Source organism: Microtus ochrogaster, chromosome 10 (assembly GCF_000317375.1).
Source record: "Microtus ochrogaster isolate Prairie Vole_2 chromosome 10, MicOch1.0, whole genome shotgun sequence".
NCBI classification, from domain to species: domain Eukaryota; kingdom Metazoa; phylum Chordata; class Mammalia; order Rodentia; family Cricetidae; genus Microtus; species Microtus ochrogaster.
In genome coordinates, this window is record NC_022016.1 from 53,997,428 (window position 1) to 54,010,086 (window position 12,659).

A 12,659-nucleotide genomic window follows, 5' to 3' on the forward strand; every position below is an offset into this window, starting at 1 on the left:
GAAGGAAGAAAAGAAAGAAAGGAAAGGAAGGCAGAAGTGTACAACTGAGGCTCAGGGGGAGGGAGGGGCTTGCATAAGGTCACTCAGCAGAGCCTAGACTCAAACCCAGACTTTCCAGAGCACTTACCCCACACTCTGGCCTCACCTCTGCACTCCTATCTGAGTGCCCACCGTCTAGGCCTCAGGAAAGGCTACATGGTGCCTGTCTTCAGACAGGCAAACCTCTGCTGGGAATCCCAAGGTAAGCAGGGCCCAGCCAGACCTCTCTGTATTTGTAGGCCATGATCTCTCAAAGGGTCACTGGAGGGTGCTGGTGCAGCTCAGATCCAGAGAGGGCCCCAGAGAAGACACAGCTCCCAGATGCCCCTCAGGAGCTCAGCTGGCTGCTCAAAAACAAGGTACAGGGCCAGAGCGGGCCCAGAGGTTGGACACAAGTCCATCTGTCCCCTGCCTTGTGGCTATCTAGTGTAGCCTCAAAGACAGACAGCCCGTGGGCTTCAGGGTCTGTCCCTCAGCCCTACCCACCTTCACTTGGCTCCCAGGCCAAACCTCTACCATGCCAGCAGCAGCTGCCAAGCCCTAGGCAGTTTCCGCTCTCGGCTCCCAGACGGAGGCTCCGTCTGTCCTGAGGCCTGGCCCAGGCCCCAGCTGCCTGCCTTTGTCTGGCAGGTTCTCAGTGTCCCCTCCGTGACAGGATGGAAGGAGTGTGGAAAGCCCTACATGCTGTCTCTGCCCTCATCAGCATCCCAAGATCCCAGTATATATGTCCTGTCTTCCACGTCAAACTTTAACACAAGCTCCCTCCTGGGCTCAGAGTCCACTCCGCCTTCAAAGGACTTTGAGGGCTCTGACCTCCACCCACTCTGCAGCCCCAAAACAAAGCCACCACACCCCCTCCACCAAGAATTCCCCCAAGACAAGGTTGGAAGATCCCCCATAACACCTGCTAGGCACCCTCCCTACAGAAAGTTGCATGCAGCAAGGCCAGCAGAGGGCTAGCTGCCTCCAGCCCAGCCCAGGAATGAATGAATGGAGGGGAGGATAAGAGAGTGAAGAAGGAATGAATGAATAAGAGAATGAATAACTAAGTGAGGAAGGGAATGAGTAAGAAAATGAATGAATAAATGAGAGGGGAGGAGTGAATGAATGAGTGAGGTTGAATGAACGAGTCCCAGATGGTCTTGCCCAGGACCCAGCTTGGAAGAAGTGTTAGTGACAGAGGGCCTGAGCTGAAAAGATAGCCACCATCCTGGACGTCAGCCAGCGGGCTGTTGCCAGGACAGTCTTGTTCACTGAGCCTGGGGTGGGGACGGGGGTGAGGGTGTCAACTGTCACCTCTGGTGGCCGAGACTCCTCCCACTACCAACACACTGGCCACAGTTTGGCCATGAGCTTGGCAGCAGGCCACATGAGTGGAGTAGGAACTACAGCGGGGATCCGGAGACACAAGCACAAGGTGACCTGCCCAAGGACACCCAGCTGACAAGTTATAGCCCTGACACGCTAGCCACCCTCCTCCTCCCATCACCTCAACACACACACCGCTACCCATCCAAACTGGACAGAGCTGAGGGGGGAAGAAACAGAGGTGAGGCTCTCTCCGTACAACTGGACCATGGGCAGTGCAGGGTGTTTTCTCCATGCAGGCCAGGGACAGTCACCTCAGGGTCACAGTCCATGCTGATCCCCCCAGCAGCTCACTCTCATATGCCTCAGGGCCCAGCTGCCCACCCTGGAACCATGCTCAGCACAGCAGCCATGCAGCCACAGCCTGGCCAGCTCAGTGCCAGCTGCTGCCCTACGGGTGACCAACAATGTCCTTATTCACCTCTAGAGCCTCCAGTTCAGTCCTCCCCTCCACCTAGACATGTCCCCGTCCCAGCTGTACCCATGCTTAGGACCTAAATCATGACATCTCCTGGCTGAGCTTTCTGTTCCTGCTTCATCAGAGATGGCTCAGTACGGAATCGGTGGTGCCGAAGACTCTGAATCGGGGACCACTGCAGACAGGCAGGAACTTAAGTGATGGGAGATGCCCCTCCTGGCCTCTCTCTACTAGCTGTCCCTTTCCTGAGGGACACACAGCTCTTCTCTTCTCTTCCACTCTGTCAGCGCCCAGAATTTATGAGTGGCATATAGAACCAGCTCTCTAAGGGGCCCCAAGTTAGCTTTTTGGTGGATGAGAGTCAAGTGTCCCTGGTGGTTGGGTAGGAGAGCTCCCAGTGTCCCCTCTGCCCTTGCCTTAATCTCCCTAAGGAGGTCAGATGACCAGCTGCCCCTGACCAGAGCTCTGGACCCTGGGATTAAGGTCTGGATTAGGGACAAGCCTGTTCCCGTGAGCACAGCTCCAGTGCTGTGCCTGCGCTGTGCATTCATCTGTCTTCACATGTGTGCATGCATCATACATGTGCACATGTGCATGCATGTGGAGCCTAAAGTTGGTTTCGGGTATTGTCCTTGATCATGCTCTACCTTCATGTTGAACCCAGAGTTCAGTTTCTGGGAGCATGGCTAGGCAGCTTGTCTCAGGGACCCCTTGTCTCAGCCTCTTGGGTGCTGGGTTGCTAGGTAGACCACCACACTCACCTAGCTTTTACCCAGATTCTAGAGATCCAGACTCTTGTCCTCACATTTGCACGGCAAGAACTTCAACTACTGAGCTACCTCCCTGGCCACTGTGTGCATGTCAGGCCCTCACGATGCAGGCAAGACTCTCCCAGCTTCCTCCACCAAAATGCATCTGCAGCCACGGGGTTGGGGGGTGAACCTCAGCAGCTGGGGAACAGGGAGAGGCAGTCTCTGGGGACTCTTGATCTCCCCGGCATAAACAACAATCTATCTCTGCTACTCTAGGCTCCCAAGCATCAGCTCAGACGCTTGATGAGATCCACATACACCCGCATGCCCATGACCTACGTCCCTCACCCAAGTGTAAGTCCCGACAGAAACACGATGGAAAGAGCACATGAGAAAGGGTCACCGGATGTCTTCACAGCCTCCAGGCCAGTTCTGAAATAGTTTCCCCATTTCAAGTGAGAACAAGATTCCACAAGCTTCCCGGCTCCCAGAGAGCACAGGGTCCTGACAGAAAGACCAGTATCTACTGTCCTCAAAGCAGCTTTGACCCCAAAGCTTTAGTGGCTGGGTGGGGTGGGGGGGGTCAAAGGGAGAGATGAGCTCTTGACCAGCAGGTGAGGGCTCCCGAAGGATTGATTATCCCAGCTCTAACTAGACCCTGTCCCCAAGAAACAAGACCTCAAGTACCCACTAAGTCCCAGCCAGGGTTGAGAGGTTCCAATCAGCCAGGCAGAGAGGGAGGGACAGCCTCGGAATCAGAGTAGTGGAGAGAGAAAAGGGGGAAAGGAGGGGACAAAAGATCAGAGGAGGGGGAAGAGAAGCAGAAGGGGACACCTCCAGGTAACCCAGTCCCCAGGGCCTACCACCTTCAGGAAAGGTGGCATCAAAGCAAGCACCCCTACACACCCCACCCCCACCCCCTGCCGCTCCTAAACTGAAGCACCATGGCTAAAGTCTCCCCAGCTGCCCTCCACTCCCCTTTCCTTCCCAGATTGGGGGTCATGCGGGGGAGGGCCGGGGAGAAAAGACAAGGTGTTACAGTGAGAAGAACCAGAAATAAATCAAAATGAGGATGTGTGAAAGTAGGGGAAAAGAAACAATACAGCAATGTCAGACTGGGGAACATGAAAGAAAGTGAATGTGTGAATTGGGCAGGGAGATGACGTAATGGGGAAGGGGGGATAGCAGCTGCAACAGTGTATCCAAGACAGGGCTCCCCAGAGGGGAGGTAACAATGTAACCCTGTGGGGAGCCAGACAAGATGAAGCAATGTAATAGGATCAGGGCTTGGCAGAGAATCTTAAATGTTCAGAAGAGCAGAGCCTGGGAATTGAGAAGAGGTAGGGGCAGAAGAGGCCTCCCTCAGTGTTCCGCCGGCCGCTAGGAAGAAGGGCCATCTTGGCTGGGCTCTGAAGCACAAGTAGAAGTTCAATGGAGAAAAGAGAGAGAGAGAGGATGTGCACAGGTGTGGAAAAGTCAGACAATGGGCTGCTCAGAGGTCTTGGGTGGGGCGAGCACAGGGCAGAGGAACCAGTCGGATGCAGTGCACTAAGAATGATGGGAATGGATGTGGTATACATTCGGGACCAGAGAGCAGCTGGGGCAACCAGGGAGGCGTCTTGAGAAACAAGTGGAACTAAGCCTGCACTCTGGGCAAAACAGAGACAGGTAAAAGACAGAAGCTGTTGTAGGGGCTGGTGCCCAGCCTGGAACACCAAAAGGTTTTCAATCACAGTTCAGTTATCAACTTGTTCAGTTATCATCAACTTTGGGTCCTCTGCCACCGCCAGTCCCCTCCCCTCAAGCCTGCGTTAGCTCCAGCGGGGACAATGACAGAGAACTGTCCTTACCGAAGCCAAGGAGCCCCTGGCCAAGGAGCACCCAGCAGCCACACAAGTTCGGGGATCTGGCAAGACCTATGCCTCAATATTCCTGTAGCACACACCCTGCAACTGCCGTACTGCGGGAGGTTTGTGTAACAGCTAAGACTCTAGCACCCGACTGCATGTGTTCAAATCCCAACTCAGCTCTAGCTCGCTCTGGAACTTTGCACAAATTACTCCATCTCTTTGTGTTTCTCTCACATTTGTAAAATCAAGACAACGCCCGGGCCTTTCTCACAAGGCTGAGCGAGTTTTGATACGTGACCATCTTTCCAGCCACACCCTCTGCCTGCTGGGCAGAGCACAAAGGTTGACAGCCCACCTTGGGAGAGTCGGAGTCTTCTGCTCTGGGGACTGGGCTGGGTAGGGTGGGGTCAACTAGTTAACCCCAGAATGTGCTGAGACACAGGTCCAGGGACCAGGAAGTGGCCAGTTAGTAAGGCTACCCACTTAGCAAGGACAGGGACGGAGAAAAGAGCCCCATCCCAAAGAAAAGCATGCTCCCCTTCCACACGCACTGCTCCTCCTGCAGCTGGCAGCCTCACTGTTTCTCCACAGCTTGGAATAGACCACGGCCCTTCCTGCTTTGGAGCCTTTGTCCATTTTGACCCCTCTGCCATCCTTCAAGTGACCTGGAACAAAGGTCACTTCCTTCACAAGTCAGCCCTCGGCCTCCAGAGTCAAACCACCAGCTCACTTCCATCTCCTTCCTTCTCCAAATTGATGTTTCATAAGGTCAGGGGTCAGACACCGAGGGGACACAGGTCAGACACTGGCAGATTCCAGCAGAGGAGGGCAAGGACCCAGTACCAGACTTCCCACCCAGTGTTCCTCCTTTATCCTAGAAATCTGACTCAGTGTCTGGTCCCTGGGTGGCCTGGACGTGAGTGGTCATGCCCCCAGGGTCAGGGGAGAGGTGGCACTCAGTGTGACCAGAAAGGAAAGGGACTCTCTCACTCTTACCCAAGAGGAACCATGAACAGGGCACGTGAAGGGTGTGGGACACTCGGTCAGACCCTGTCGTCAACTGTAAGGGCTGGCAGGCCCAGATCACCCCATCCAATGGCTCCATTTCACAGATGGTTCCCTTTCCCCGAATGAGCTGCTGGAGGACTCACCTCTGAGTCCAGTCACTCTTAGAGGAAGCTGACACTAAAAATAAAACCTGCCACCCTTGTAACTAGTGACTGCTGAACCAGCTCTGCCTCCCAAAGCCACCAGTCCCTCTCGCATAAGAGGAGCCCCTTCCAGTGGCAGGGCTAGGCTTGCCCTGAGTGGACAGGAGTGGTCTCTCTGGCCCCCATCGCCACAAATGTCACACCCTCCCACAGCCATCCACAGTCAGGCAGCTAGGCTGTTCAGACCAATCCCACAGCCCCCAGCATGGGCCCCGCACACGGTAGCTACCCAATGAAGACTATTACACCAACCAAGCGGTCCGTGATCAGGATCCAAGCGCCAAGCCCAAACCCTCACCGCTGTATGCTCTGCTTGGTGGCCTAGCACTCCAGACAAGCACCTGAAAGAATGGAGAGGACCATGTCCACCTTGGCAAGCCATCTGCTGCCCAGGTCTCAGCATCCCAAGTATAAAACAGGGTGACATAGCAAGCCTGCTGAGGACCCAGAGGTGCCGAGTGTCTCGCAGAATCCCATATGTTCTGACCACTGTGCCTGTCAACTGCCATTCCCTACCGTCTGCCTCCACCACTCTCAAAGGGGGGGACCTTGAAGGCAGGAAGTGGGCGGGCTTCACATGCAAGCACCGTACACCAGGTGAGGCAGCGACAAGAGTCAGAAGATGGTAGATGGACCCCCACCTGCCCCAACCTGAAGTAATGTGCCAGGCATGTGCTCAACCAGGCACCCAGCGTAGAGGCCAACAGCTCTCCTTACCCCCAGGACTGCTCAGCTGTCCCCCAGGCCTGAAGCTGGAAGGAAGCCCCCACCCATTCTGGTGCCAGCTACAGACGATCAAATTGGCAATCAGTCAGCTGCAATTAGGCTCCCAGATGCCACTGGTGTCGCTCCCACATGACTCTTACAGCCTGGCTAGGAGCTGAAGTGTGTGTTGGGGGGGGGTCTACCAGGCAAGGAGGGGGCGCAGGATGCTCTGGGGCTGCTCAGGCACAGCACACCCTTGAAGGAATGATGACAAGATTAGCCCCTCAGGGTAGAGCCCCAGAGCAGGGGTGGGGCAGCTGAGCCCAGATTCCACCTCCTTCTGATAGTGAGCTCTTTGGTGGGGATCTCATCCACCCAGAGCCCTATAAACAAGGTGGTGATGCCCGTCTCCCAGGGAGTCTGGAAGGCTGGGTGAGCTATTCAGAGCTGCAGAATGGGCCACCCACTGTGAGGCACTGGCTGAGGGTGACCATCTCTGCAGGATCCACCCACTCCAAAGTTCCTTCCTATTAGCCCGCATTAGCCCGCATTAGCCAAGCCGAGGGACCAACAGAACACAATCAAGTGTCCTGGGCTAAGGGTCCGTGGGTGTGTGAGCCATGGTTGCTCAGATTCCACAAACACCACCCTGCCCAAGGCTTCGCATATAGGCAACCTGATCTTCTAGGAGTCCCAGGGCCATGGGGCCTGAGCGGTGGACAGGTCTACCTGCCTCTATCCTGCACTACAGGGGACAGAATTCCCAGAAACTCAGCATCATAGAGGCTGGAAAATACTCTGTCTAATCTGGCCTAAATCCGGTCCACTGCAGTTGGGCATCTCAACCCAAATTCTCCTTCTCAGGGCCCAGGGCTCTCTCTGTTCAGGCCATTCAGACCTGGCTCCCACACTCTGCAAGGGAATTCTGCCCTGTTTCCAGACATCAGTTTCTTCGTAAGATCAAGAGTGCAAGAAAAGAAAAAAAAAAAGGCCTGGGCAGTTAAAAGCAAGATGCTAATCTAACATTTGCAGGAGTGGCCATTCCCTGCTCACTCCATCACTCCACATCCTAACTCCCGAGGCCCCGCGGTAAAGAAAAACCTGAGGCTCAGAGAGGTTGGGTGAATGTACCCAGGCTACATAGCAAGAAACTGAGAATAGCAGGATTTCAGCCCTCACCAGTTGGCTCAGGGCTCTCTGCTTTCTAGTTTCAAGTTCACTTTCAGATTCAGTGGCCCCCAAAACAGACACAGCACCAAGGTCTTGGTGGGAAGTCAAGCCTCTCATAGCTCCAGCAGTGGGAATTAAAACAATTCCTCCAACCGGTATGAAAGGCCAGCATGGTGGCCCCAGCCTGAGACCCTCAGCAATCAGGTGCTAGACCGTTTGTCAGGGTCCTCCTACCCCCTATCCCACAGCTGCTCCCCCCCATCCAGTCAAGGCTGCTCAGACTCCCCCCTGTAATCACCGTTTCCTGTTTGGCACTCGGACCAGGCCTGGGAGTGGGGGAGGGGAAATGGCCACCCCTCTGGCTGGGGGCCTGCTCTGGAGTGGGGGGCCCGGAAGTGAAGGTTGCCCAGCCTCCCGGAATCTTAGAAGGCTGGGAGCCAAGACAAGTGCAAGGGGGCAGGCAACAAAGCTAATGTTCCCAGTACATTCTGTGGGACAGAGATCTGAAGGGTCCAAGTGGTAACCAGTCCAGGCCTTACTCTGGCTGGTGTGGGAGCCAGCAGGAGGGGATGAAGACAAGGGGCCGGCTCCCAGGCAGTGCCCAGCTTGGTCACCCTACCCCCAGACACAAAATCACAGGGCTACATGAAGCTGGGCTGGAGTCCAGAGCCACAACCTCATGGTCCTGGCCAGACTTGGTGGTGACAACGTCACCACAGGCCCGCCCTATGCAGCCCCCTGGCGCCTCCCAGTCCACAGCCCAAGCCTTGGAGAGGGCAGGTTCCTGCCCAGCTCACCAACTGCTCGTGGCCACACAGGAGCAGAGGGCCCGGCCCAGCTGCATTATCTCTGTCTCTATGCTCAGTTCCCACTGCACAGGGTGGCTCTGGGTGCCCCAGAAGCTCCAGGTTTGTCAAGAAAGGACTGTGACTCCCCTCTTCTTGTCCTGGACTCTGTGAGTTCCACTTCCTTTTGGCTGACAGAGGGACAGTGAGGGTCAGAGAGCTGGCACTCTAAGGGCAGGCTGGGGCATGGAGCTGGGCTCCTAATGGTTTTGGGGGATAGGAGATGGGGACGGATGCACGGAGGGTCAGATCACCTGTGCAGACAGGCATGGCCCAGGCTTCAGATGTACTCAAGGGGTCTTGGTCTTTAGGCCCTTATCATCCAAGATTCCAAGTGCCTCCTACCCTGTGTTCACCATGTGACCCAGCCCAAACCCCTCAAGCTGTACACATCTTTCAAGAGCATTCTTGACAATGTTCCTCCAGCCTGTCCCCAACAATCCTTAGAGTCAGTCACTCCTTTGCAGGTGACAGGGACCTGTCAATTGGTAGAGGAAGAGCGCTAGGCTGGATCTTTCCCCACTAGCTGCTTGTTACAGCTTACGAGACTACAAGAGAATTAAACGGGAGCAGGGATGGCATCTACAGTAAGACTGGGCACCCACCAATTGGTAGCCAAGAGGTGATGATGTGACCCAACAAGTAGGAGCCTGAGACAGGAAAATCATGAGTTCAAGAATAGCCTGGGCCTCAAATTTTTCTTTTTTTCTTTCTTTCTTTTTTTCTTTTCTTTTCTTTTTTTTTTTTTTTTGGTGTTGTTTTTTAAGACAGGGTTTCTTTGTGTAACAGCCCTAGTTGTCCTGGAACTAGCTCTTGTAGACCAGGCTGGCCTCGAATTCACAGAAATCCACCTGCCTCTGCTTCCTGAGTGCTGGGATTAATGGCCTGCACCACCACCGCCTGTAAAAAATATTTTAATAAATACATAACTTGGGGATGTAAGGAGACCCCAGAGAGGTAAAGTACCTAAGCTCATGTAGCACAAGGGCATACAATGTCCAGGGCTGAGAGTCAGCCTGGCCCCAGCTCGAAACAGCTAGTTTCTGGCTACGTGGCTCCGAGCAAGCCACCAAGTGTCTCTGTGGCTCATGTCCTCATCTGAATAGAAAGATTCTGGGTATTTCTGAGACTGTCCTGAGCACACCCTATACTCAACCACATAGCGCTCTGGTGGCAGGGCGTCAGAGCTGTGTCCAGTATTCAGCCTGGAACTGTAGCATTTACCCTGAGTCCTCATCAGCCGGGCCCCCAGCTGGCCCAGAGGGCTCTAAGTAGCAGCCCCTTCCCCAGGCAGTTTCCAGGGAGCCTTCCTTCCCTGAAGGAAGCAGGTGGTCCCGCCTACTCACCCCATCCACAGCTGCCCAGCTTTAGGGGGCTGAGCCCACCCCACCCCACCCCCAGGGAGCAGCAGGTTTCAGGTCCAAACCAACAGCCTGGAAAATCTGACCATTTCTACAGGTGACAGAATGAGAGTGTGGAGGGTTACATTGGCTGCCTGGTGTGAGCCCTGTCAGTTTAGCTCAGGAGGCCTCTTCCTCCAGGAAGTCCCACCTCCAGTGAAAGGCAGTACACTCCCGTTGAGGGGCCTGAGTCTGACACTGTCTAATGAATGGAGGGGTCTTAGGGGCAAGAGACTTGCCCAGATCACACAGCTGCTGCCCCTGGCGCCCAGCAGCCCGGGAGTCATCAGGACTTTGGGTTACTGGGCCTCTAAATTTTCCTCTGCTCACTATGGTTCCTGACCTGAACAGCCCAAGAGTGCCCAGCTTGTCATTTCTATAGTGAGGGCAACAGCTCACCAGAGCAGCCAGGAAGGGCAAGAAGAAAGGGTTCTTAGATGTTGGAGGCACCTTGCCTTCCCAAACACACAAGAGCAGCTCTGAAAAAGACCTAGGTGTAGTGACTCTCCGCTGTAATCTCAGCACTTAGGGGGGAGAAGTAGGAGGGTTGGAGACCAAGATCATCCCTACCTATGTGGAAAGTTTGAGGCCAGTCTGAGCTACATGAGATCCTGGCTCAAAGAAAAATAAGAAGAAAGAGAGAGAGAGAGAGAGAGAGAGAGAGAGAGAGAGACACCCACATACACTAAGCTTCTTGTTCTATCTTATACAGGAAACTGAGGCACAGGACAGTTAAGCCACTTCCGCAAAGTCACACAGCCACAAATCAGTGAAAATCCATCCTCGAGAGCAGAGTGAACGACATCTATGGTCCCTCCCAGACCTGAACTTTAAAACAGCATTCTCCAAAGGCTAAAATTTCTGGTGTCCCCACACTCCACGACATCCTGAGAGTCATTTAAGCAGAGCAGTTGAGATGACCTGAGGTCCTCAAGAAACATCCAGTCTGTCAAGACTGAAGCCCCAGGTCAGGCCACACCCCCAATTTGCAAGCCACAACCTACTGAAACCACCCTTTTCCCTAGAATCCCATCCCCCCCAGGGCCCATCCCCATGTCCCATACCCTCTCAGACTGGCGAGAAGACCCGGGGTCATCCTGTTCTTCCCCTATTGAGCCAGCCACTGCCTGCCCCTTGCTATCCTCAGAGGCCCCGCTAGAGGCCATTCCTGGAACCCCCAGCTGGCCTTCTTCTGGTCTAACCTCAGACCTTTTGGCTGAGAGCACAAGTCTCCTCTGGTGTGGCATGCCAACAGCCTAGCACCACCCTTAACCCTTAGTTCCCTGAGTCAGGTAACGGAGTGGAGCCCAGCCCCTGGGAGGACAACATGCCTACAGAGAAGGCATCTCTGAGTCATACCCCTTCCATAGTCCCTGCTTTCATTCAGCCAGGCTCACCACCTAGGCAGTCCCGCTTGACCCTCACATCTGCCTGGCTGAGGCCCTGCTATCTGTTGGGTCCCCACACTCTCCCTGGAGCCTTCCCCTTCTAGGGACAGTTGCCTCCCTGGGACCATCTGTCCTGAGCCCTTTGCACTCGCACCAAAATGCCATCAAAGAGGCCTCTGTGTCCACTCTTCCTCTGGTGAGGGCACCCTTGGTCCCTCTTTGCAGAGGGGAAACCTGAGGCTCAGAGGAGTGGCCAACTGACTTAAGATCTCACCACGAAGGGGTGGTGCTCACCGGACTTTGAAACCAGGTCTGTGATGTTAAGGATAATTTTCTATAATGCTGCCAAGAAGCAGTTCCAACCGCCAGAGTGGGCAGTGCCTTCATTTTCTCAAGTACCTCTCCCCTCACCCCTAACAGGGGAGGGGGGAAGACAAGGCATGGACCACCGGGCACTATCCTGGGGTCCTCCTCCTCAAAGCTCACAGCCTGAGGAGCCTATGATCCTCAGAACAGTTCAGGGCCCTTCCTGCCTCTCAACAGCCTGGCCACTGTGCTTAGAGAAGGGGCGTGCCAGCCAGCCTGGGCTCTGGTGGTCATCCGAGGGGTGGGGACAGCCATTGCTCTTGGAGTCAGCCATGGTGGTAGGACCTAGAAGTCCCCGCTCACTCAGCCCACATCTAGACACCTGTCAACTCAGAACTCACTTGGGACCTGGGTTCCTCAGGGCAGGGATGTGACTCACCCACCTGCAGGACACTCTTCCTCCAGCTCCCCTAGAGAAGCCAGGACCAAGTTCAACCCCATAGCTACTTCGGTCTCTCAAAGGGACAGTCAGGGGTCACCTGGTGCACATCTCTGCCAGCATGCACACCCATGTTTCTTGAGGTGGGGGCTTCGCAGGCCCACAATCACCACACACCTGCACACACATGCGTGAGCTTTCACACACTCCCATGGGTCAAAGCACACACCCCCTCATCCGGCAGGCACACAGCCATGGCCATGGTGACACACGATGTGCACAATGGGTCACCCTCATGTGAAACGGGGTGCCAATGGCATCCACCCATATGGACAGAGCCTTCTCGTGCCCACACCCACAGGTGCCCACGCACCCTTCCTAGATGCGGACACACACAGGGTCACCCTCATTCACCTCCGCGGGTCACCTTCATCGACTCATCTCCTTACCCCGCCCCCTCAGAAGCCCCCAAGGCCCTGTGGGCGGCTAGGGATGGGGTGGGGGCGGGGAGGAGGCCACCCGGCGTATATCGGACGCACACGCTTCCCGGCGGGGAGAGGACCCCGCGGGACCGGGACACACCCAGCGTGGAGCGCGCGGCAAGGGGACAAGCAGAGACACGCGGGGGGACACGCGGGGGACCCTCCTGGGGCCCATCACTTACCCCTGCGGCGCGGCCGGCCAGCAGCAGCAGCAGCAGCGGCGGCAGCAGCAGCACGCGGGCCCCGGGCGCGTGAGTGGTGGTGTCCACGCGCGGCCCGTGTGCGG

General features: G+C 55.5%; 1 protein-coding gene across 1 annotated transcript in view; it reads right to left on the reverse strand.

Moving 5' to 3' along the window:
* The window catches only part of Sdc3 (syndecan 3), a 35,505-nt gene that overhangs the window by 20,497 nt on the left and 2,349 nt on the right, over nt 1-12,659 (reverse strand). Inside the window, exon 2 of the mRNA XM_013348312.2 lies at nt 12,556-12,656. Within this exon, the coding sequence (XP_013203766.1) occupies nt 12,556-12,656 (101 nt within the window). The remainder of the gene's footprint in view (nt 1-12,555; nt 12,657-12,659) is intronic.